This window comes from Artemia franciscana, chromosome 8 (genome assembly GCF_032884065.1).
Source record: "Artemia franciscana chromosome 8, ASM3288406v1, whole genome shotgun sequence".
Classification (NCBI taxonomy): domain Eukaryota; kingdom Metazoa; phylum Arthropoda; class Branchiopoda; order Anostraca; family Artemiidae; genus Artemia; species Artemia franciscana.
In genome coordinates this window covers 51,181,172-51,208,428 of record NC_088870.1, presented here as the reverse complement: position 1 = coordinate 51,208,428, position 27,257 = coordinate 51,181,172, and the positions used below count along the sequence as shown (strand labels likewise).

Here is a 27,257-nt window from a genome sequence, read left to right as displayed (position 1 = left end):
TTCTTACAATAGTCAGACCTATAACAGAGTAACATAATTTAGGGATCCTATTACAAGTCAGACACGACCTCCTTGGAAAGAGTCCAAGGACAAGTTACCAAACTCCCTTTGATCTGGAAGACTGGAGCTCTGAAGGTTGACTGTCCAAACTGAACATACCTGCCCTGAAATATAGACAAATAAGAGAAGACCAGGTACAATGGAACAAAGCATAATGTTCGTATAGTTTAGAGAACCTGTCTTTCCTGAAACGTTTCCATTCTACAAAAGTAAACAACACGAGTAGGCACCTAGAAAAATTTGTTTAAGCCTGTAGCAATAAATGGATCAATGACAGGTTTTTGAATTGTCCAAGCTGTAGATTACTGGGAATCACTCCCAGAAAGCAGCTGTGAAATTTAAGCCCCTAAACAGTTTCAAAAATGGTCTTTACTTATCTTAGTCATCTGGAGATTGCTGAAATAGGATTGTTTCTCCTATGGCATTGAGGATCCTGCAAATTAACTTTACCCTTGTCCCATCAAAATTTTGATCTCTCATGGTGACTTCATCTTTGAAAACCAAACCACCAAGAAAGTTGGTCAACTTCATTTCAAGAAATTTATTAAAATCATTTATTGCCACTTTATAAGATCCAAAGGTTTGTAAGGTTGGGTATTGAACTACTGATGACGAACTACTACCTTTAAAGGAAGCTCTAAATGATCATATCCCACAAGTAAATCTACTTGACTCCTATCCCCATTTGTCTAGGCAGTAAGACACAAAGCTAACCCTGTGTTCCAGAAGTGAAAAATGCCTTAGAAGGAGTACTTCAAACCAACTTTATCTGACAGTGCGTGTCTATCTGAAATGATTTCCCAAGTTCCCAAGTTTTAAAAACTGCATGAAATTTACTCAGTAAATTGGGAAAGGTTGTATCTAGGGCGGAGGGGTTTGAGCCCCCCCCCCCCTCCGAAATGTTTGTCCACCTCAAAAAATTAACATGAACAAATTTCTGATGTGTTTTTAAGTTTTTTTGTACCCCTGCCCCAAAAAATCCTTCGTAATCCCCCCACAAAAATCCTGGATACAGCCCTGAAACTGGGTAAAGGACTAGCAGCATATCAGATACTTGTGTGACCTTGGCAATGAGAAATATGTTGTGAATTGGAAGTTTTTTGAATAATAAATGAAATATATTTTTGATTTTTTAATAGATGTTAATAGTTTACAGTAACTACTATTCATGTTTTAATAATTTCGTTCATATTTTAACCACCCTCCCTCTCACCCTTGTAAGGTTTTTACCTATGTATACTAGTGAAAAAAAGTCTGTAGCATGCTAAAAGTGCTATAGAAAGTTTCCTGGTAGACTTGAAAATATTTTTTAATTAAATTTGCCTAAGTTCAACTTTTAGGGTGGGAGGGGGTGGACATAATTTGTTTTGGGAGTTGGCTTTGATGCATCTTTAGACCTAACTTTTGAAATTTTGTACAAGACCTTACAACTAATGTTAAGATGTGGGCTCCCTTTCATTGTTTCTTAGGAATGGTGTTTATCACGGTCATATTTTTGAAGATTTTGTACAAACTACTAGTAACTCAATGTCATAGGCTTAAAGATGTTTGTTTACTGTTGTGCATATATGCAGCTTCGAGGAGAGAAGGTTGAACTTAAGTGGTTTCTCACTCAAAATTACGATTAGGTGCAGGTTACCCTTAGTAATTTTCTTGTAATTATTTATACAATATAATTTTTTATATGTATTTATTAACCGGAAGTTTGATCTCTGCACGTTACTTATTCTCTAGACTGTGCTTAAACAGGTTACAACTAACTAATAATTGACTGAATCGCTCCTGAAAAATCCGAGTGGTTAGGCCCTTGGTGTAATTTATGCATTCCCATACGCTCCGATTACAGCTGGACCTAGTCTTCTGAGGGGAATTTTTGACTTCGGAACTCAAATATTTAAAGTATTTGAAGGGACTGCAGCCAGGAAGTATATGTTATAGAAATAAGTTTTTGATTGTTGAATAGAAAATTTTTGCTCTATTTTTTGATACCCCACAACAGCAGTGTCAAGTATAGCAATCTAGAATGCAAACTCGAAACAGGTTTTACAATTATTTTGGAATTATAAAAAAATAATTGTCGACTTTAAGATTTGATTAGATCAAAATATTCACCATTTTATTTCTATTGACATAAAAACCGCCGAAATCACTAATTCAGGAACTTTAGGCAAACTCCAAATGTTTAACATGGGAGGTATAGGAAGATTCCTTGAGAGTGCGTCCTCCCATAACAGCGCACCTTCTGGTGTTACACCAGACTGAGATCAGCAATTTATTGCTTTCTAATTTTTTTTTGTCATCTTTATTTTTAGATTGAAAGCTGCAAAAATTGTCATTATAGGCTCCTCTTATATGGCAAATGAGGTTGCCAAGAATCTTGCCTTGGTTGGAGTGAATGAACTCATGATTGTGAATCAGAAGAAGGACTCAGTTACAGTCAGTTACTTGTATTCCCTAATTACAAATGATTATTATTAATATTTTTAAATGTAACTATTTTAAAGCCTTTACGGGACCCTCAGTATTTTCTCGGGGAAGATAAGTCTGATATTTTCTAAAGTTCTTTAAGTGTGTAAAATTTGTGTTTTTTGCCTCTTTTACTGCGTTCTCAAATACTCGGTTCCTAATTTGTTTCATTTTTCCTGTTTCTTTCTATGTTTAAAATTTTTACCGTGTTTCCCTGTTTTTGCTTTTCAACCCCCCATTCCTCAATGCTGATCTTTCCCGAATTAAAAACCAGCATATGTAACTACAATTACTATGTGCTTACCCTTTTTTGGTAGAAATATATAAATAGTGCCCACTAAGTCCAGTGTAGGTATTATGTTTGTAGCATTCTTGACAACTACAGCATATGCAGGTTAAGTGCAGACATTATTATCAATTCAAGGAATTATTTTTAAAGGAACTTTGCTATTTAATTTTTCTCTACTTTGAACCCTTTGTTGCCCCGGTCCAAAGAAATCGGCACCTTTTGATTTCCTTTCACTCTTCTCAACTAAAGAGGAAATAGCAAAGAATATGAGTGACTAAAAAAAAAAAAAAAAAAACATTAAATAATTGGCAAAAGAGTTTAAAAGACTAGAAGCAAAATTACTATTGGCTGAATTATAAGATTAAAACTACATGTTAGACTTAAACACTAGCTTGAAGGCTTAAGCTACGCTAGTTTAAAATATGAAGGTCATCAAAATAAAAATATTCTCCCCGCTAGATCTTACCTTAGATCTTTTCATAAACACAAGTTTTTTTTTATTTTTATTTTAGTTGTTTAAAAATGATGTAGTTTTTAGGCCAGTACCACTTTTTTCATAGTATTCAACCCATTCAACCATGAAAATGGATAAGAAGAACTAATTTGTCAAATTTGACTGCTTTTTTGTGTACAAAAACATAAACATTAACATTAGCTATTATAAATATAATATGCAAATATTATAAAATATAATATAGACATTAAGTAAAACATTATACAAGGGGGAGCCATAATTTATAGCAGATGCGCCACTTGCAAGGGCAAGGAATTTAAAGTGTCGAAACCCATATTGGCTAGTGTGTATTCCTCTGACGAGCCCTGCTGTGAGGTGATCACTTGGGAAGATTTCATTAGACTTGAAGTGCTTAGGCTTGTAGTTTTATAACGACTTACACTTATTAATGATAACTTGGCATGAATTAGGACATTTCTTTTTGGTTGATGATTGGGCTATACTGTTTTGTTCTAGGTCATTATATATATGAGTTAGATCAAGACCTTTTTCAAGTGCTTATCTATCTCAATTGCTAAATTAGGATAACAGTTTGTTTTTATTATTAACCAATTAATTAACTTTGATCCTTTCTATTAAATAATATAAACATTATGCTGACTTGTAAAGACAACTACACTTTCAAAGGAAAGCTACATCTTCTGTTCGGTTCTTTTCTGAGCTGTTTGGTGATGTACAGTTTGAGCTTATTTCATCCATGTTTCATTTTTTAATTTGTTGCCTGCCGCTATCATAACTGCATGGGGTGGTCTTTTTCATTTAAATTCAATTCTCAATTTTTTTTCTAGTCTATTGAGACTAGCCTTTTTTTTACTATTAACCAATGAATTACCTTTAATCCTTTACATTAACTAATATAAACATCATCTTGACTTGTAAAGACAACTACACCTTCAAAGGAAAGCTACATCATCTATTCAATTCTGTTCTGAGCTGTTCGGTGCTGTACAATTTGAGCTTATTTCACCCCATGTTTCATCTTTAAATTTGTTGCCTATCACTATCATAACTACATATGGTGTTCTTTTTCATTTAAATTCAATTCTCAATCTTTTTTTTCTACTCTATTGAGATATATGTGGCTGTGTAAGTTTTCATTAAACAAGTTCAAACCTAAAGATTTCATTTCACTCTTCCCTTTGAAAAATGTGTTCGTGAAGCAAGCTTATTTGCTGCGCATAGCTGCAGGAAACGGGTTTCGTTTTCATTGACAGGGTCTGGAGTTGCTCCACCAGTCGCACTGCGCCATGCTTCAGCTGGATGAGAGATAGAAGCGTTGAAGTTAACCAGAACTATGATGATGTCATGATATACTATCCATGGCAATGACAATGACAGCTGAGAGTAAAACTCATGTTTTGTACACTCATCGGTATCGTTATTCGCGGGGTAGCATACTATTATACTACACTTGCTATGATTTTGTTGAAGCTGTGCTGTCATTAACCCTTTTTAGATTTGCTGGGATGATATTAGGCACTTTTTTGCATTTACAGTCATGACAAGGCCTGTGCCATTCCGGCGGACTGAATCTTTTCCTGATACTAGCAAGTAGTAATCGTTCCCTATGGATTTGGAGTTATTACCGAGGAGCGCGGCCGTATCCAGGATTTTTATATCGGGGGGTGTTTTACGCAAGGATTTTTTTTTCGGGGGGGGGGGTACATAAAAAGGAAACCTCAAAAAATGCATGAAAAAATTTGTTTATATCCATATTTGTCTCGTTGTTATAAGTCAGACAAGCATTTTTTTTTTGGGGGGGGGGGGCTCCCCCCCCCCCAAACCTTCCTCCCTAGATACGGCCTTGCCAAGGAGATGTGTCTTGCTGCAATAACTTATGCAAGTTATTGCGAAAGTGAAGCCTAATAGATAAAAAAAAAAATTGTACCAGAAAAAGAGAACATGTCTTTTTTTCAACATTTGTTCGTTACAGTGTCTGTTTTGAGTCCAAAATATCAGTTTTTATACATGTGAATATTCAAGAAATGGCAAGGTACATGAAACCCCCAAAACATATATGTTTTTGTGCTTTTGATTTGTGCTGGAGTTGACGCTTTTGAATTTTCACTAACTTCTTTTCCAAAGCCTTAATTTTACACCTTTTCCAAATCCAATTATCTGCTAAATGTAACTGCTGCAGCATTAAATTAGAAACCTTCTCTCTTTCTTTCCATTTCTCACTATTCCTCACTCATACTATTAAAACAAAATGCAAATATAGACGAACGGGGATGGTATTTCAATGTAATAACAATATTTAATGATGTTTCAATATAATATAGTAACGGTTAGACAGTGGAAAAATTAACAAAATCTTTTTTTGTTAATTTTTAAACGGAAACCAAAGAGAATAAAGAACAAAATAAACTAAATTAAACAATACATGTAAAAAAAGGGGGGAAAAGAAATAAAGCGCAGATGATATAAGGCACCATGTAAAAAGACAATAAAGTAACAAACCAAAATAAATAAGTTGTCTGTCTGACATATGATATATCTTCGAATTCATATCGCAATTTGACGAATTGTAATTGTGTGTTGCGTTGAATTGTAATCAACACTGGGTTGATTACAATTCAATTTAGGGTAATTAGTGAATTGACTTATATTGAACTTCCTTGAACATTATTGAACTTAATTGCATCTTATAAATAGCCTAAATCTTTTAGTTTTCCAATTCTGCAGAAGCATATTGGCTCTTTCCCAAGTTTGATACGTTTTGACCTTTATTTATTAAATTTAAACCTGTTTTGGGCTGGTTATGCTTAATGCCATTATCCAAAGTACATGAGAATTTGACCCGTTTTTCAGTTGTGCAATCATAAATGGGATTCAGTTTATATTCCCTTAAACTCTATTTTTGCTAATCGTCCCCATATATAAGTTTCTTAATTTGAATAATTTTCCTAAAACCTTGTAACAGCCCAACACAGTTATTGACTATTTTGTTTTCTCTCACTCCTCCTCTGCCTCTTTTTCCCTCTGCTGCTCCCTCTCTCCATTGAAAGTCGCTTTTAATTGAGCTTCTTTTTTTTTCGTTTCAGGAGTTTTTACAAGCTGTAAACAGAATCCAACGTCTAAATCCGATGGTTAAAGTTAACGCTGCTGAAAATGGCTTAAGCGCTCTCTCGAATGATGTAATTGCTGAATACAGTGTTATCGTAGGAACAAACTGTCGCCGGGATGAAATACAGCGGTTGAAAGACATAGCTGACACTAAACAAAAATGTTTGTTTATTGGTGAAACTTTTGGATTGTTTGGCTTCTTTTGTGCTGATTTTATAATAGAGCCCAAAAAGTGAGTGCATTCTTTCCTTCTTATTCCCTTCTACCCCTTCTTCGTACTTCTGCTGATCTTGCAGAATAGCTCAATAAGTGCCTTCTTCTATTTCTACTGTTCTTACATAACAACTTAACAAGCAAGTTCCTTCTTTTCTTCTTCCGTCCCTTCTTCCTACGTCTGTTGGTGTTACAGAACAGTTAGATAAGTAAATGTCTTCTTTTTATCCTCTACCTCTTCTTGTAACTTTGGCTGATCTTGAAAAACAGTTCTTTAAGTTGCTTCTTCTTCTTTTGCTGATCTTGCATAACAGCTCTGCCTTTCATCCTTCTTCTACCCCTTCTTGCGACTTCTGCTGATTTTTACAGAACAGCTCAGTAAGCGCCTTCTTCTACTTCTGCTGATCATTCATAACAGCTCAATAAGTAAGTGTCTTCTTTCTTCTACCTTTCTACCCCTTCTCGCCACTTCTGCTGATCTACCAGAACAGATCAATAATCTTACGGAACAGCTCAATAAGTACTTCATTCTTCTTCTGCTGATCTTGTATAGCAGCTAAAAAAGTAACTACCTGCCCTTCTACCCCTTCTTGCTACTTCTACTGAGTTTGGAGAACAGCTTCTTCTTAAGATAGATAATTTTGTTTAGCAAAAAAAAAAGAAGAAAAAAAAAAAAAATACAGAACATTTTTGCTGCACCTGCTAAGAAAATCTCTAAGAGGCTGTTGGCAACAGGTGGGATTCTTCTATTTTAGATATGTAAAAAAAATGCTATTTTATTTTATTCTACTTGGTAATAATACTAAATCACACATATACACCAACCATCCTACTTACATAAAACACATACATAAATTGTATTTTTATACAATTATATTTTTTTGACTGTGGCCTTTTAATTATAATTTTTTGACGGTGGAAAATTTTTTTGACTGTGGCCTTGAAGGCTACCAGATGAGTTGCATTTCGAATCACAACCGGTATTATATCCCATACCCTCTAGTCGTTTTTCTAAATAGATATACTAGATTCGATACTCCTCGTGTATAGACTCTGGAGATCACTATTAATGGAAAAAATATTTTCGAAAGAAGAGAAGAATAAATTATTAAGATGTTTATATGTGAAAATACTAACTTAATAATCTCTAGTTTTGAAAATATTAAGAATTTGATTTTTAATGTAACATTCGTTAATATTTTGAGCAGCGAATATTTTAGGTGACAAAGGTTTAACAGCTTTATTTTGAACTTTCTAATTTTTTTTATAACATGTCACAAAATCACTTGCCCATATAGAGCCACCATAGGAAATATATGGGTAAAAAATTGCAAAATAAAGTAATCTGATAGTTTTGTTCGAAACTAAGTTTTTAACTCGACGAAGCACACCCAGAGATGATAGATTTTCATGAATCATAAAACCCAAATACTTTGCTACCCTTACTCTTTTTATTTGATCACCATTCACAATTAGTTCCGAGTTAGTTTCAATACTAGATATCCTAGAAAATAAGTTTTTGTATGACTTAATGTCAAAAGACTAAAGCCTATCCACTCAATAAAACCTTTCTCATTTTACCAAAAAATAGATTAACTGATGTCGCAGCAAGTAAAAGATTATCATTTGCAAAAAGGATTATACCAGCCTCTGACAAATTTACTGAATTCGATCAATAAAAATAAAAAATAAAACAGGACCTAGTATAGACTCTTGGGGTACTCTGCACCCATTAGCTACAGAAGCTGAAGACCCATTCACCACGATTTACTTTCAGCCTCACTTGTAAGATAAGATGCTCTTTCCAGTCACACCAATTTTATCCACTTCAAGTAATAATCTTTTTTATGGTCAATTGTGTCAAAGGGTTTCTTTAAATCTAGGAATAGGGCAGTCTGAATCAAACCCAATTCGCAAAACTGATTTACTGAATTTACAAGTTTGATTGTAGCCATTTCGGTTGATAGTCTTTTCCTGAAACCAAATTGAGTGTTTACAAGAATTTTATTTTTTCAACGTAATCATTTATTCTAGATCTTATTACTGGTTCATATATTTTACAAAAAAGGAGAATAGAAATGGTTCTTTTATTTGAAGGGTCATCTCTCTTACCACCTTTGTGTAATGGCATTATCTTAGTGACCTTTAAAGCTTCCGGGAAAATCTCCTTTTCCATTGATTTATTAATCAAATGACATAAAATAAAAGGTGTCATAACTGATAAATAAAATAAAGGTGCTATAACTGATTGAACCGATTTGGCAATCTTCTGGGAAATCTCATCTACACCACTTTAATTCGAATACACTCCATCGATAATTTTTTCCACTTCATTTACATCACAAGGATTAACTAGAATTTCAAGGGATATCCATTTACTACAACTTCCGATTGAAAAATTTTGGGAACCTGTTTATTTTTTTGTGAGCATCTTCACATAGTTTTGAACCCTCACTAAAACAATATTTACATAAGTAGTTTGCTATATCATTCGGAGTTGTCAAATTTTCCCTTTCACTTTGTACTTAAGTGATAACCTCTATTTTACCCTTTTGACCCAGGAGCGAATTTACTGATTTCCAGTTTTTTTCATGTGCAAATGCTCAGTAGTACTAGGTCAACAAGTACTTTATTCTACTTCTGCTGATCTTGCAAATTAGCTCCGAATGTAAGTGCCTACCCTTCTACCCCGTATTGCTACTTCCACTAATCATGCAGAACAGCTCAATAAGTATATTGTTTTACTTATGCTGATCTTGCATAATAGCTAAAATAGTAAGTGTCTTCTTTCCTTCTTCTGCCCTCCAACCCCTTCTTCCTCTTCTGCCAATCTTGCAGAACAGCTAAATTAGTACATCATTCTACTTCTGCTTATCCTGCATAATAGCTCAAAAATTAAGTGTCTTCTTTTCTTCTTCTACCGTTCTACACCTTCTTGCTATTTCTGCTTATCTTGTAGAACAGCTCATGAGGTACCTTATTTTACCTCTGCTGATCTTGCAGAATGGCTCAGTAAATACCTTATTCTACTTCTGTTGATCTTGCATAATAGCTCAAAAATTAAGTGCCTTTCCATCTACTCCTCGCTGCTTCGGCTGATCTTGCAGAACAGCTCAATAAGTACTTTATTCTGCTTCTGCTGATCTTGCAGGACAGCTGAATATTTACCTTGTTCTACTTGTGCTAATCTTGCAGAACAGCTAAATTAACACCTTATTCTACTCCTGCTTATCTTATATAACAACTGACAAACTAAGTGCCTACCATTCTAACCCTTCTTGTTGTTTCTGCTGATCTTGCATAACAGCTCAAAAAGTAAGTGCCCACCCTTTGACCCCTTCTTGCTACTTCTGCTGATGTGGCAGAAAAGCTCAATACACACCTTATTTTACTTCTTCTGATCTTGTATAACAACTCAAAAAGTAACTGCCTACCCTCCTAACCCTTCTTGCTACTTCTGCTGATCTTGCAGAATAGCTCAATTAGAACCTTATTCTACTTATGGTGATCTCGTATAACAGATCAAAAGTAAGGGTCTACCCTTTCTCCTTTCTTACTAATTCTGCTAATCTTACATAACAGCTAAATAACTAAGTGCCTTCTTTCCTTCTTCTACCCCATCTTGCTACTTCTGCCGATCTTATAGAACAGATCAATTGATCAGCGCCTTCTTCCCTTTTTGATATCCCTTCTTTAGCTTTTCTAGCCGTTCTTGCTACTTATGCTTATTTTGCAGAAAAGCTCAATAAGTACCTTTTTTCTACTTCCGTTGTTTTTGCATAACAGCTCGATAAGTAAGCACCCTCTTTCCCTTTTCTACCCCTTCTTACTACTTCTGCTGATCTTACAGAACAACCTGATAAGTAAGCCCTTTCTTCTACCCTTCTTCCTCTTCTTCCTACTTTTGCCGATCCTGTGAAACAGCTCAATAGGTAAGTGCCTTCTTTCCTTCTCCTACTCATCTATACCTAGACTGGGTATCACCAGGTCTTTTGACAAAAAAAAAGATCAAGAAAGGAAACTAAGCAAAAGTAGGGGGAGAAGAGAACCCCCCTGAGAACCAAAAGAGACTAGCCCAGTCTATTTGCTGTAATCCAATTTAGGACTGCTATTCACTAGTCTCCTCATCTTGAATAGAATAATCTTAAAGAACAAAATTCCCAGTTTTTCACTTGAGTCCTTTTTTTTATTATTCACCAACCCTCATTGTACCCCTTTGTAGTAATGTTCCAAAAGAGGGGATATCTCTTGAAAAAGAATGCAAATTTCGAATGTTCAAAATTTTATTCTAGTGGCTAGTGTTTATAGACAGGGGCGTAATCTGCTATAGGATACAGAGACCCCCCAGCTGAAATTTAGTCTTCAAAACTCTTTGTCAAAACTGAGATAGGCCTACACAACTCAAGCATCCACAGAAACAAATGAATTTTCTTTAGTATATTTTTGGCTTTATGGCTCTTTTTTATATATTATTTTTCACAGAGGCCTCTTAAATACTATTTAGAATATGTCTAAATTCTGAAAAAAAAAATTTTTTGCCACTAATAGTATCTTGTCCCCATCAGTGCAGCAAATGGACAAAAATACAAATACTCCTCTGAGTAACAAATTTATAAAGCATGTAAAAAAAAGTGGGCCACGCCCCATAAAACGTTTTATTTAGTCTTGGACCCTTGAACACTTAAAAAGTGCTTCTAAAAATATCCAAACCAAAAATTTTGAAGTGTGTTTCTTTTTCGAATATTTTATAAAAATTGTAAAAGGACAGTAGCAAATGCAGCTGTAATGAAAAGTTGCAAAACCAAACGTTTTTGTTAGTCGTGTTGTTTCTCTGACAGTGTTTTAATTTTTGTGTTGTTTATTTTATAATTTTTATATTCCATTTTCATATTATTTATTTTTACGTTTTCTTATGTTGTATTTATATGATTTGTTATTCTGTGAATACTATTGTGCCCAAGGGAATCTTAGCCTAACGGTGCTGAAGCATTAAAGATCTTTGTCAATGGTTTCCTTAGAAAAATTATGATTTTCCACTTTACCGATAAGGTCTACCGATAAGGTTTACCGATCACTTTACCGATAAGGTCAGCACAGTGAAATTCTTCGACCATAGTTGCCTTCGAAGAATTTTGGGTCTCTACTTTACTGACAAGTTCAGTAGAGAAACCTTAGAAGTATTTGGCGAATAGTTATGAACGAGTCGTTGTGCGTTAAGGGGATCCAATACCTAAAACATCGTTTTGTGAGCCTCATCATCGGCTTACTATCTCAAAAGCAAAGGGTCCATAAGTAAATTCTCCCAAGGGACTACATATCATTGAAACCTATTGAGAATTTGTGATTTGATTATGCAATTTAATTGAAAAACAATGGAATTATGTCGGCACAGTTTCCAATCAAAGCGGGCTGACCCCCATAAAATTCGAAGAGCAATCAAATTGATTAAATGGCATTTCTTTTAGGTGATTTTTGGCATTTTGGTAGCAGGTATACTGGAACATTTTTGGGGAAAACCATTTCCTGAACTTTAAAAATAAAATTTTGGTACGTTTGATCGAAAAATCAGAACTTGTACTTCCTAATGGTATTCCCTAAAACTAATTATCGCTGTCTCCGGTATAAAACAAGAGAAGTTACAAGTTTTTTTTCAAAAAAAAAGTTACAAGTTACAAGATTTCAGGAAAAGTAGATGTCGGCTTTTAATTTTTGCCGTTTATTTGGATATCTTATCTTAGCTCTACAAGTTATGAGAAGACCACCCAACTAATTCTGAACAGTGTGGCCACAAAAACTAAAAAAGTTGATAATGGATGAGATAGGCTGATTCTTTATGGTATCAAATCCCCTTAGTGTAGTGTATAAACCGAAATAATATTCTTTTCATATCCAACGTTTAATTGTTTCCATCTTTATTTTGTACATATTTGTGTGTACTGTGTTTGAAATCTATTCTAGCTCAAATTTCTAATGCAAAGTAAATACAATCGCCACTTCATTTGTTCCAACTTTTACTATTTCAAAGCGGGTCAGATTACCATAAAAAATATCTAAAGTTTCATTTTAAAATGCTGCACCGTTTTACTACCTCTAACTATGCAGTTTAGTCAAACGAGACGTAAAAGAATACACAAAGGCTACCGAGGGACAGTGTTGGCTCAGTTAAGAGGTAGTGAAGCTGTTGAGCTAACGGGTGTTTTGAATCTTACTTTGGAATCTTGCCACTATAGACTAATTTAGAAAAGAACCCAGTGAAATCCTCCAATAAAAGTTTAGTTGAGGTTATGGTCTTTATTGTGGTCTGACTCAAATTTAAATTCTTTAGAATATTTGTCATTGATTGATGATGAATATGTGTCTATCTATACATAGCAAAGGTAATTGGCTTTGCTCAATATGTAGCAAAGTCCTAGCCGAATGGCTAGCACGCTAGACCTGAAATCTTTTGTCCGTGCGGATAGAGGTTCAAGTCCCAGTATCGCTGACTGTTTGGTTTAGAACGAGGGTCAGTGTCGTGACTCTGAAAGCTCAACCAGAGTCGAACTAGCTTTAAATGGTTTACTGGGGAAATCTGGGGATTGTAAACAGGAAGGGTGTGCGAAAGCACTGAATGTTTCGCCCCCAACACTGATTGTACTTCTTAGCTAAACATTCATGAAATAGAGATTAGCACCGTCCGTAGTCCAAAGCCGTGTTCTTTGTTATTTTTTTTTTTTACGTAAAGCTGGCAGAGTCTGAGTTTGGAATTCAAGATACATGGACATACGAAAGTTTCATTTGTTATGTAGTTGCTTTTCATATATAGACTGATGTTTTATTTGAGTGTATCATTAGGGAAATACTAATGACGACAGTGGTCAATTATGGTTCTGAAACTTGGGTGCTCTGAAAGACGGAGGAGGATTTATTAAATGTTTTCTAGAGGAATTGTCCACGGATTGTTTTGGGCACCCATCTGACTGACTGTATTTCAAATACTAAACTGTACGAAAAATATGGTTCTGTCTAAGCATCGGCATTGTTTCTGTTTCTGTCTAACCAGTTTCTCTCTTCGTTAAACCTTTTTTTTTTCATTTTACCGTGATCTTGCGTTTGCGTTATTGCCTAGCAGATAAAGGTCAGCAAACGTATGTGCTGCTATCTAGCGGTGAAAGGTCTGAGCATCTGGATAACAGAAGAAGAAGACGAAATGAAGAAAAAGAAACAAGTCAAGTGTGGTCTAGTGAAGAAATATCAACGAATAAACCATCCAGAATGGTAAATGGTTGAGCGTGAGCTTGAATTTGCATTGTTGTTAAGAACTCAGGCGATCCAAAAAGGTTAGCCAACCTAGGTCTCAAGTGAGCTGAACCTAAAACTTTAAGACTGTCTTACATAGTTCTTTCTACATTCTTAAAACGAAGGTTCATGGTGAAGCTATGGGAGCACTCCCCTCCATAAATATGTGCTTTCCCGAGAGAAGATGGAGTTCGATTTATCCAGGCACTTTTTTTGCAGTTTTAACATTCTTTTTTGAATATTTTCTATAAAAAAAGGCCTAGAAAATACAAAATACACTCCAAAAACTGATCTTCTGTCTTCTATTTTTACGTGCTAATGTATCAATCACTTGGAAAAACACAATAAATGCTAAAAAAACCTAAAAAAACAAAAAAAAAAAAAAACAAAGATTCAGCTGTATCCAGAGAGCTGACACCAGAAACCTATATCCAGAGACCTGGTCTTTTGTATACCTTGTATGAATTGAAGCTGGCACGTACGCAGGGGGGGGGGGGGGCTTCGGGCCCGCCCCCCCCCCCCCGAAATTTTGTGAAATATTTAATTTCCCCATGGTTTCTTGGGATTTCCGGCAAAAGTAGGACATTTATTAAGAATCTAGATGCATGTATGAAGCCTTTTTCTGGGATTTTACAGCATGCAATTATCCGGTTAAGTCACTGCCCAATTATTAACCCATTTTTTGTCTAACTTTTTACCCTTTTTGAAGTAATTAGCGATTGTACTGTTTTTTTTTTTTTTTTTTGTTCGTAAAGAGAGTTTGCTTTCCACAGCAAAATAGAATTATCCTTGATCTTAGGGCATTTATCCCCCCTTTTCAGGATAAAGTACAGCTTTTAATGGATCAATTTTGGAAACTATCGTTTTTCCTTAAAATCGACGTTTTCGCAATAGAAGAACTACCCCCCACAGCACCCATATTGCACTGTTAACCCTAAAATTTCCCTTTCAGTGGGATATAATAGATTAATCACTGGTTCTAAATCACCCTGAACATAACCTGAGCCTAAAACGTACTTTTGAGGCTTCAGTCTTCTTCCCCCCATCCGCTAAAATACTATAGATTAAAGTTAATCTGTATTTTCCGATATACGTGCTTTTTGCATTTATTTAGTTACTAAATAAAAATAAGTGCTACTTTATATCTGCAGTTTCGAAGGTTTTGCCCCCCCCCCCCGAAAAATTCCTGCGTACGTGCCTGAACTGAAGAATCCAAAATTAAATTGTACTTTTTTATTGGTTAATTCGATTGTAGCAAAAACATGTCACTATTCCTTTTTCTATGGAAACGTAGAACGGAGACATAGCATTAAAATTGTAGCTTTCCGCTTTTTGTGTGCCTAAAATCGAGTGTCAGTATGTTGCCAATTGGTTGAATGTTTTCCCTTTTATTCGAAGTTGTCGTGCTTTTCTATTTGAAAGAAAAATATTCATTTTATTTCATACTACCTTGTTCAACATCTTGAGATGTCAAGAACAAAATCGTTGTAAAAGGTTTTAGAATCAAATGTGCGGTTGGGATCGTGTCGTATGCACATGTAGTCGATTAAAAAAGAGGCGGATTAGTGGATTTGAGATGGTTTCGTGGCGGTTTCTTAACGCTAGCTTGAGAATTGCAGCGTATAGAATAGAATAGAATAGAATATGATTTATTGGCTAAAATAGCACACAAGCTAGCATAAGCACGTCAGAACAATTATAATTACAAAGATAAAATAAATGTTAAGGGATAAACATAGTTACAAAGTTAAATCAATTATTAAAATGCGAAACAAAATAGGGAACGAAAGAGTTTTTGTACCTCATTGTCAACATTTGGGGACACAAGTCAAGTTGAGTATTTGGAGCTCTACGAGCATTAAGTCTTGTATTGGGAAGGATTGGGGGGTTTTCTTTGAAGGGGGAAGAAGACGTCGATAATAGTCAGAAATAAGGCACTTGTGCCCGAAGTTCATGGTAAGGAAGTGACGTCGTGATTCCAATGTAGTGAGTTCAAGTCAAGCCAAACCTTCATCATAAGTAGTAAGGACGTCCCCAGTATAATTTTTATAGCTCTTTTTTGAATGCTTTCAATTTTAGAACATTGGGATTTGGTCAGTCCAGGGTGCCAGACAGGGCAAGCATATTCATAGATGGCTGGGTGTCACATCCTAAAAAACGGGAAGATAAGCGTAAACAAAATACAACTGTTTTTTGTTTGTTTTTTTTATATAAAAACAGCCTTTTTTTTCTATTTTTTTTTCGAAAAACAGCTGAAACAGGTTACCTGTTTCTGTCCTGTTTTTTTTACGCCTGTTTTTTCCGTATCTTTTCGTCTGATAAACAGAAATAGTGTCGATGCCTAGTTCTATCCTGCTTTCCAGGGCTATATTGAGAGGAAGGTTGAGATGGCTAGGACACGCTCGACGGACGAAGGACGACAGATTGCCAAAGATCGTCCTTTTCGACCAACTATGTAGGGCCAAAAGAAAAGAAGTTCAACCCTGAATTGAGTGGAGGGGATCGTAAAGAAGAATTTGAGAGAAATTGGAACTCCTTGGGAGGGCTTAAATAGACTGGGAAGGAGGAGGGGCGTACGAAGTTTTGTTGGCCTCAGGGGGCTTGGTACTGCAGTGAGTTGGTAGTTGTAGTACTAATAGTAAAAAGTGATTTGGCTATAATGTTATTTGTCTTTAAGCATGATGAAATTGTCAGGAAATAAATACATTTGCCCTTTTTCCAGTTAGCACTTAAGAAAATATTTGAGAATATTTAATTACAAAGAGTTATTGAAATATTTACGTTTTTTTTACGTATTTACGTACTATTAAATATTTATGTATTTTTATGCTTCTAATCATCCACTATAGGACAGGATGTCGAGGGACAGTTTTGAATCTAGGTAAGTGGTAGCCATGTTGCCAAGCCAACGCGGATAAGCAATCGCTCGTGTCATATATCTATAACTATTTTTTATTTATTTGTGACAAGTATGTGTTTAAATGCACCAGACGGGGCCTGAGTTTGGAGCCCAAGACTAGTGGACATACCGAAATTTCCTTTTTTATTTAGCTGCTTATTTCTTTCGATAAACCGATTTTTTATGCGAGTATTTCATTAGGAAAATACTGGTCAAAAGAATTGGTTTTATATAATTATGTCGTTTTTTTCTAGGAAGGATGAAGGAAGTAAAGATAATGTAAGCAATGATAAAGAGAGTAATAATAAAGAAAGCAATGATAAAGGAAACAATGATAAAGAAAGCAAGGATGAAGTCAAGAAAGCAAGACATCTACCCTTTTTAAGTATTGAAGGTGGTCTCTCTAATGCAAAGAATAGAGCTATTGGTGCTGGTTTCATGCTTTCTCAAAGTAAGTGTATTGCTGCTCTTATTACTTAATTTCTCCATCCTTTTAATTTGCCGTTTTTAAGACTAATGCCGTGCATCTAACGTGGTGCATAGGCCCACCAGTGGAGCATGGCAATATTGTGGTGAGTCATGGACAGGACGTGCACCCTTTGGCAGACTCTACATTAGAGCCTTAATTTTGAAAACAAAATTTTCATGATAATGACATCTCATTCAAATGCATCTGAAGAGCAAAAAAGATACAAGATAGTGTTGCAGTGACGTTACGCATTGCGTAAAATGTGTTGTATTCAGACAATATTTTTCATTAGGAAGGTATATAATGTGCCTAGAGGACGACCCAAAAGAGATACTGAGATGGTTTTTTAAGCTTTCTTCCGGCGAATACACGTAAAATTTTAAATAGTAAAATTGAATTATCATGAGGGCACATCAGGATTTTAGAAATTCCTGGCTTAAAATCAGTTGGGAACCACTGCTCTAATGCAAAGAATAGATGGTGCTGGTTTTATGCACTCTCAAGGTAAGTATATTGTTATTATTATTATTTCCTGTCCTTTTAATGAGTCATTAAGGAAAACATAACTAACAAAACGTGAGCATGAAACACAATTAACATGAAAGATAACATTCTCCGTTTAGAATAAATTGTTTGAAATTATTTGTAATTATTTTTTCTCGTTAAGTTTTTCTCAGAAGTTAAGTTTAAGTCTCGTTAAGTTCCAACTTCTTTAGTTTTGAACTTTCTGATAAAGCCTTTTGAAAGAGGGGAGGGGGTGCATTTCAAGATGGTATCCTCAACAGCATTTACAATTTAAAATAAAAACGTTAAAAATCGTTGCTGTATACAGCTTTAGTTAACCATGACTCTTCGAATGAACTTTCCGGATACCAAAGAGTAGAAAGGAGTCTTTTGCCTTGCATTTACTCCAGGTGCTGTCTAATTTACTAATTTAATAGAACCTATTCTGGGAAAGTGTATTTTATTCGAAAAAAATGCTAGATGAAATTGTCGTCTCTGTGGGAGTTGAACTCACGAGCTTTTATTATTAGTATTATTATTTACTGGAAACCGCTTTTCATACAGTAACAATGACGGAGCACTACAAAAAAGAAATTTACTTTCTAGGACGAATGGCTACTTTCTAGGACGTCCTTAAAAAGAAAGCTAAAGTTTATTTTTAAGGACCAATGACAGTTGAATAAACACTATAGTAAAGAAGAAAACAGACATTTGTAACAAAAATGAGGAAGAAAGGCTATGGCAATGTGCATAGTGTAAAAGGAGTTGTTCCCAAGCGTAGTTTGAAATCTTTTGGTTGTATTTTTCTATAAATTTAGCAACAGCTAGTGTAAAATCTGCTATATGAAATCTATTGTTGAGCTTTGAACGGCGTGTCCAGTACGGTGTTTTATAGGGTTGTCAGATAACAGCGAATAAAACGAAGCTTTTCAGTGATTATGGAAGCGTATGAAGCTGATATGTGGCGTTTGATGTGTTCTGTTTGGAGACGTTTAGCGTGAACAATTGTATTTCCAATTGCAAGACCGAGATATTTCTTTTGGTGAGACAGGTTGATCTTTAATTTCTAAGTAAAATTTCATCAGGAAATTGGGCTTTCTAGTGAAAAAGGACTACGTTGGATTTTTCAGTGTTGAATTCAAGACCAGATTTTAAGTATTCTGCTTGCAGTTTTTGGAATCTTTCAAAAATTTTGTCTAAATTTTGGCGGAGGTTGTAAATGTCGTCAGTATAAGTGGTTAAGGAGATATTGAGGCCAGAAAGAACACAAGTCGTCTGACCTTGCTTCTTTCTTTTCTGCTATAATTCCATCCAATGGCCTTGCTATTTTATCTTTTTTAAGAGGGATTTTAATGTCGGACTGGCTGCTTAGCATACATATTCTTTTGAGATCTGATGATAACCGGGTTTACTACTCTTTTGACAGTCCTTGAAAGTACGAGTGGGTGAATAAGGGGGTCGACTCGTTGAGGTGAGCGAACTACCTGTAAATGAAGCATCAAGCAGAGAATAGCAGCAACCGCTATTCCATTGCCATGCGGGTGTCCGCATATCCATTGCCATGCGGAAAACCAAATCAATAGGGAGGCGTGTCACATTTTTCTTCAAGCTCTTTTATGAATAGTACAGTACTTCACAAAGCTTGCATAAACTGGTTGGGACGGTTATGTGTCTAAAAGATATGCATTGACTGGAGGTTTTTCCTTTTTTGTGAATAAGAGAAAGATTCTCCACGTAGAATGCTGATGGAACCAAACCTTGTGTGAAAATCTTGTATAATTTTAACGGCAGATGTTCTAAAAGTGCAGAATCCCCATGTTTGATATACAGATCGTGAATTCCGTGTATGCTTTGTAGCTACTTTGGTTTAAGGCCATAATAGCGTCAGCCACAATCTTTACAGATACTATATTATCAGAGTAAGGGAATACATATCAAAATTGGTATATCTCTTCAACATATTTGGGTTCCAGTTGTGGATTTGGTAAAGAGAATTCGGCCTAACAGAAAGCAATAAGATAAAGGAATATTGGCAGCGGAAGGGGAGACTCTGGAGATCCTTTGACAGAGTGAACGACCAAAGAAATAAGGATTATCTTTGATTTTCTTATGCTGCCTGTTCTGTTATTTGCGGTGATTCTGAAGTTCCTTAGCAAATTTCTTCTTTGTTGCAATGCTAATGGAATTAACAGGACCGGACCGTGGTTGGTCGCCTTTATACGATAGATATAGCCAAAACTTCGCTGAATCATGTGTCTGAGAGACTTTAATTTTCATGGGGCAGTTCCTAGGTAATGACGCTTCAGTGGAACAGCCCGAGATTCTGCATATAGTTAAGCCTGGCACATCTCTACACTAAATATCAAGGAGGAAACTTTCAAGGACAAAGGGTAACTTAATTTTGGGAAAGATGCCAAATTATGAACATATGATGGATTTGGCGTTTTTGGGTGATTAATAAAGAAAGAGAGAGAGAGAGAGAGAGAGAGAGAGAGAGAGAGAGAGAGAGAGAGAGAGAGAGAGAGAGAGAGAGAGAGAGAGAGAGAGAGAGAGAGAGAGAGAGAGAGAGAGGAGTTTATTAATATTAAATAGAAGACAATACAAAATACAATTCAAAATCGAATTACAATACACATAATTCCCCTCGAAAGGCTCCATGGCCAGGGATACAAGGGGGATAAGAAAAAAAAATATTATACAAGCAATAAATTCAATATAGGCAATCACATATAGCAGTTCACAGGCAACATATTCATGGGGGATACAATATAAGCAACAACTAGAAGGAGAAAGAAAGAAAGAAAAAAACAAAAAAAAACATACAGAACATACCTGAGGCCTGGGAGCAAAGTGCAGAGAGGAAAATCATACACCACTAACAAAACGCAGGGGCCATCAACTCCTCAGAAGAAGAAAAAATTAATCTATTTGATTCTTTATCAAATGATCCTTAAGAATCCTTTTAAAAGTCCAAAACGAGTGGCATTTCTGCACTGAAGAAGGTAGTGAATTTCAGACCTGTTGACAAGCAATGTGGGGACTGAAATCTGATCGAACAGTAGGGGTAGGCGGAATGTGGATATTATTTGAAGAACGAAGGCTATATGGAGCTGAATCACAAATAAACATAGGAGTTTTCCGAAGAGATTTTGGAAGATTGCCGTGAAGTTGATTAAAGACAAAAGAAGCACAAGAAATAATGTAATTAGACCGTAGACTTAAGAGCTGTGTTGGTGAAGAACGGTTGGTGTCCATAACCAGACGCCGTGCTTTATTATACATGACGGAAAGTGACCGCAGCGTAGACGGAAAAGTAGACATCCATACAATGGGGCAATAAGAAACATATGACTGGACAAGACAGAAAAAAAGAAGTTTCAGAATAGATCCAGGAAATGTATATCTAAGTTTTCGAATGATACCCAAACTCCGGTATATGAAAAGGTATATAAATAGGTATATGAAAAGTTTAATTTGGTGAGAAGGAAAACGATAAGGGCACGTGATCAGGCATGAAATAATCAATAATTAACGTTGGTTGAGTGACATCTAAGGAGGGAGAAGCAACAACACGGTCTATGTTGGATATGGACGAGGAATTATGAATGTGTGAAATCTTTGTCTTTATCAACAACATTCAAATGAATATCAGATATTTCACCAACCAAAGAAAAGCGGGTAGATGGAGCAGTTAGGTTACAGTTATAACATCCAACTATTAGAAATGTAGAATTACTAGAAATAATGCTCAAAATGCTTCTACATAAATTTTCAGAGGCTCAGACGTATCTTTATATTAATTAGTCGTAATATAAACATTACAGATAAACAAATTATCAACTTTGATAGCAAGAAAGTAATCTCTGAAATCTACAAGCCCGAATGTATAGCGGAATTCCCGTAAGTCTCAAAACCGCCCGACAGTCTACCTCCAGCATTGTTAAACCCACCGTTAATGTTTAGAGTTATGCACCTGATATTGACATAATGGCCGCCCATGGACACTCTGACCATGTAGACTAGGCTGAATCCTGGCTGGATGTATTCTAGACAGTAACAGGTATGGCCAGCAGGCCTGTATGGCTCACAGAACATACTAGTTGTACACGAGTTAGAACGGTCGGACACATATTTGGTGGAACCCCATCTGCCGCATATAGAACTTGATTGTTAATTCAGTGCTAGGTCGCATGCCTTATGACTCCTTAAGCATCGACTGGAAGGAAGATAAATTCATTATCAGGCTGACGTTTTCCTTTAGGAAAAAGTTACTCGAACGAGACTCGAACTGCGTTGTAAAAGCGGGAGAGGCGCCTCTCTGGCTTTTTTGGGCTTTTGGGGATTCGTTGCTAAAGGCTGGAAAATTCTAACGATTGGGGCACTTGTTTAATGACGGCTGTGGAGACTGTTTCTGTTATAGAAGCACTCGTAGAAGGTTGAATGACAACTTCTCTAGGCACTGTAGTAGAAACAGCATTGAAAACAACTCGAGTTTCAGAGGGAATGAAAACGACGAAATGCGGTTTATTTTCTTTTCCTTGGCGTCTGAGATGAGGAGCATGACATGTAAATAATGTCTGGTACTAAGTTTTAGTTACTATAAATGCCATCCTTCCACAAAATTTGTCTTCCTCAATCTTATTTCCTTGTTTGTTGTTGCTTTCCGACTCTCTCGCAACAAATAGTTCTTGTCGTAAGAAGGAGCTCAATAAAATCTTTGCTCTTCTGCGGAAGCTGTCGTGCCTCCTCTTTCGGCATTCTAAGAGGCCTGTCTTCACAATCCCGTGCTTGTTTTTGCATATTCCCCTTAGCTTCCAAAACATTCACTATCAGCCAATTGGGTGGAAATAGGTGAATGGCACTATAGGAGCGAAAAAATCATCCCCAAATGTTGTTCGTACCCTTTGCAACCCTCTTGCCGTCGAACACATGAGCAGTAGATAGTGTCTTTTCATTTTCTCCGTACGGTAAACGTATCATGCATCATAAAGAACAGAGGTGTCAACTTTAACTAATTAGTTTTGCTTGTTTATTTTCGCGTGTCAACGTGTTAACTCCGAGAAAAGTGTGGCGCTGTACTAAAAACTTGATGATTTTCAAACAACCAAAAGCAAAATCTTCAAAGATCATGGTTTTTAGGTATGGATAGACCTAGGATACGTCCGGGGGAGGGGGAATGTTTTTATTTTATGTGCTTGGTACTTAAATATTTGTTTCTTTCAGTTATATTGGAGTTTCGCGACAAGTTTGACAGACTTCCCGAGAAGGACAAGAAAGATGAGGATAGAAAGAACCTGGTCGAAATTCGAGAGAAAATTCGTCAACTCTCTAAGACTGACAAGGTTACTGATGCTATGCTAGAGTAAGATAACTTCATTTCTATTGTTTTCTTCACTAAAAACAGAAATGTTGAAGGAAAATTAGTCTATACTCTGTTTTGTGTGACCTTTGGTTTATAGTGTTTACACCCCATTAGCTTACACCCTATTCTTGTCTGAAGTTTTAGGTTTAAGATGGTCAGGTCTAAGTTTACGTTTAATATTTGGGTTAAGTTTAACTTGGATCCAAATAATATTGTTTATATAATAATAATAATAATAATAATTTATTCCAGAAAAAGCCCGTGGGCCATAGGAAAATTACATAACAACAAACAAACAACAAATTAACTACATTAAATTAATACTATTTAAAGAAAACGCTCCCGATGTGCCGCTGCAATCCTTACAAATCTTGCTATCCTTTTAATACTCAGGAAATTTGTCTCTTTCATTCTATCTAGGATCCATATCTCATTCAATTTTTCTTTACCATACATCTCTCGCCTCCAATCATTCAATTCGACACATTCACACAAAAAATGTATTAAACTTTCATCCTGAGATCCACACATAGGACAAGCAATAGATTCTACCTTCTCCCCTTTTCTCCCTTGATACTTTCTTTTCTCCCCAATCAAAAATCCATTTCCCCTCCAATCCAAATGAACCTTCAAATCCTCTCTACTTAATCCAACCTTCCAAAATACCTCCTCCCCCCAACTACCCTTTATCTGTCTATACAATTTTAACAACCCTGAACGATCCAGGCTTGCCCACCATATCTGTATTTCTTGGTTCTTCAACCTCTCTTGTACCTCCCTTATTACTATTTCCTCCATACCCATAATCCCCTTTCCTTCATTCCACCATTCCCCTAATCCACACTTATCTAAGATATCCTTAATCTCCGCCGGCCGCCCTGTTTTACTATTCTGTCTCAACGCCTCTAAGTATGCTGCCTTTGCTACCGTAAATCTCTGCATACCCAGTATCCTAACCCAATATCTCACCATGGTCACTAGCCTCATAGATCGCAGCGATACTAGCCCTAAATCCCCCTGGATTATCAAATTACTAAACGAATCCCATAGTCCTAACATCCTCTTATAATATCTCATCATAACCACCTCAAGTTTTGGACCTTTCCGATAGCCCCAGATCTCTGCTCCATAATGCATCGCCGGTACTATCTTACTTGTCCAAATCCTCTTATGTACTCTAATATCTCTCACCCGTCTAAGACTACTCCTCGCTATTTCACCGCTAATATACCTCCCCCTTGCATTCGCTAGATCCAGATGCCCACTGAATTTCCCATTACTAGTAAACTTTACCCCAAGATAAACAAATTCATTATTCACTGGTATAGTTTCACCTTTAAAGAAAAAATTCACATCTTCACTTTCCATGGCTTTACGACCAAATACCATCACCACTGACTTCGATGTGTTCAGGATTAACTTCTTCTCTTCCAAATAAACCTCCGTAATCTCTAATAATTGTTGCAGTTTCTCCTATGTAGGTGAGTTGATTGTGCTTCCGGGGAGGGAGGAACGCGATAGTTAAGGTAATAATATTTAATTGTGAAGGAGGCTTGAAGTTGTCTTGAGGAATGAAGTGAGAGCCGTTCTGCGTGCTAGTGAAGACTATGTTTGTGGGTCTCAACGTCGGTTGTGTCACAGAGCTTTTGTCTTTTAAGTTAATATATTTCATAAGTCCAAAGCTAAGACTGTAAAGTTAATCCCGTAAGACAAAGCGTGCGATAAGAAACGTCAACGATAAGTCTCGAAACGTCAACGATAAGAAACGTCAACGAAACGTCAACGTCAACTAAGAAACGTCAACGATCTGACAACAACTCATGTGATCCCCTGGATAAGATTTTTGAACGTGAACGTGAATAAGCTTGTTAGTGGGAGGACATCTAGCAGTGAACCAAAGCTTGGTTTGGTAATTTAAAAGGAAGTTATGATACACAGGGCCATATCCAGGGGGGAGGGTAACCAAGTTTGAACACCTCCAAAATATATTCTCCGGTTCATAAATTGGCCGTAAGTATGCAGGTGAAAACAAACCTTAAACGACCATCCCTCGAACAATAATTCTTTCGTTACAGGATAATTGAAATTGATTAAATTATTCATTATATGCGTTTTATTCTCCTTCTGTCTTGCTCATTTTAGACTGTTATATCAATATATGAACAACTCAATTCTGGGTAATTTAACGTTAATTTTTGTTGATATTAATTCAAATTTCTAGTAATCGGTTGTCAACTACTTATAAAAAAAAAAAAAAAAAAAAAAAAAAAAAAAAAAAAAAAAAAAAAAAAAAAAAAAAAAAAAAAAAAAGGTAAGGTAAGGTAAGGTAGTGTGAACTGCACATTCTGAATGATTTTTCCCAGCTCTTTTCTCGCTAGTACACCAAATGCTTCCACTCTATCTTCAAACTTTTAGCTGAAAGATAGGTATGCTGCTCACTGTTTAAATCCGAATAACGTGATGATTATCAAAATGTATGAACACATTGAAAAGATCACATAAAATTCACAATATATAAGTAAAATTTCTGCTTTTATTTCTGCCCAAAAGTTTCCATCTTGCCGTCAACTTTTTAGACGAAAGATAGTCATGTAGGCATAACGCACATTGTTTAAATAGATCAATTTGATGATTATAAATAGGCGTGACTGCAGGGCAAAAAGTGGGACCCTGGTCAGCCAAAATCTCCCACCATAGCTTTTAAGTGGAAAAGTAGGCATGTTATACCTCGTTCACACCAGAAATTGTGTAAGGATTTTCATTGGATTGAATTTCATTTGATTCATTTCATTTTCATTGGAGAGGAGAAAGTGATTCTCTTGGCATGGAATTTCAATTTCATTTTAATAAATTTTAATTTATTTTAAATGAAATATAAAATAGTTAATTTGTAAATAAAATTTAGTAAAAAATTCAAATGAAATTCAAAAAAATATAACTACTGTAGAATAACTACTACTAAAATAACTACTATTAAATAAAAAATTTATATTTCTGTAATTTTTTCTTATTAAATAAATTTATTGTATTTTATTTGTCGATTTTAATTTTAGGAATGTCTACGGAGATGAGATATCAGTTGCTGCTGTTGTTGGAGGAGTTCTGTCTCAAGAGATTGTGAGAGCCATTACTCGGCATGAGAAGACTATTGACAATTTCTTCTTCTTCGATTCATTTGCTTTGTCTGGTACTGTCCAACAATTGGAAGCTGAATAATTATTTTTCATATTTCATTTTATACTTGCATAAAGAAGCAATTTCATATTAACTAGCTCATTTGCCGTATTTATTCTTAAGCTCAGGCTTAAATTTGTACTAGGCAATGTTGCCATTTTTTTATGATTGAGGTGCACTTTGACTCTGAAGTCCAAAAATAATATACTCTGTGCAAGATCAGTATCCTTCATAGATTAGTTTGGGTTATCATGGATACATCATGGCCCACACTTCTTCACCATCATTTTCATCATTTATATTGTCAGTGGTTGCATAATAATTGCTATGCAATTTCCGCCACAATCAATGAAAACAAAATTAATTTTATATTAAAGAAGACTAGATGTGTAAACTTATAAATGTTAATTTTACGTTTTATTTCACTAATTAACTATTGAATTATAGTGCTATCGATTAGGAGAGAAAAGGAGACTGATGGGAATTAATTCACATCACTGGGCGAATTTATGGTTTTCACCTGGTTTGCCCCTTTTAAACTTATTTAATGTTAGTCCTTCAGTCTTGTAAAAAAAAAACTTATTTATCTTGTAAATAACAAATTCGCCACTGGCTGAGGAAAAATATCTGTTTAATTTCCTATATGCTATCCCGTTATTTCATTCAAATCATCTTTCCTTCATGAAATATGTTTTTATTGTAACCACTAATTTATTCGTAAAATAACAGCATAGATAAAGTATATAGCACCAGTGTCCCTAATAATGCAAGTGTCAGGCACGCAAGAGGTATCTGTGCCCAAGGTATATGTATCGTATATGATGGGGGCTGCCCCTTCCTCATCCATCGTTCTTTGTGTTAAAGTCTTAAAGTTCTTTAAAAATATTTCTCATTCAAAGTCAACAACCCTTTGTCTCAGGAGTGGTTCTAAAAAATTGCGATAAAAAGTCGAACTTTAGTGCA

General features: G+C 35.6%; 1 protein-coding gene across 1 annotated transcript in view; it reads left to right on the top strand.

The window, feature by feature from the left end:
* LOC136030539 (SUMO-activating enzyme subunit 1-like) overlaps positions 1–26,391 on the top strand; it is a 35,951-nt gene extending 9,560 nt beyond the window's left edge. Inside the window, exons 2-6 of the mRNA XM_065709590.1 lie at positions 2,373–2,496; positions 6,374–6,627; positions 17,040–17,236; positions 22,982–23,120; positions 26,174–26,391. Of these exons, the coding sequence (XP_065565662.1) occupies positions 2,373–2,496; positions 6,374–6,627; positions 17,040–17,236; positions 22,982–23,120; positions 26,174–26,336 (877 nt within the window). The 3' untranslated portion in view covers positions 26,337–26,391. The remainder of the gene's footprint in view (positions 1–2,372; positions 2,497–6,373; positions 6,628–17,039; positions 17,237–22,981; positions 23,121–26,173) is intronic.
* The last annotated feature ends 866 nt before the right edge of the window (positions 26,392–27,257 follow it).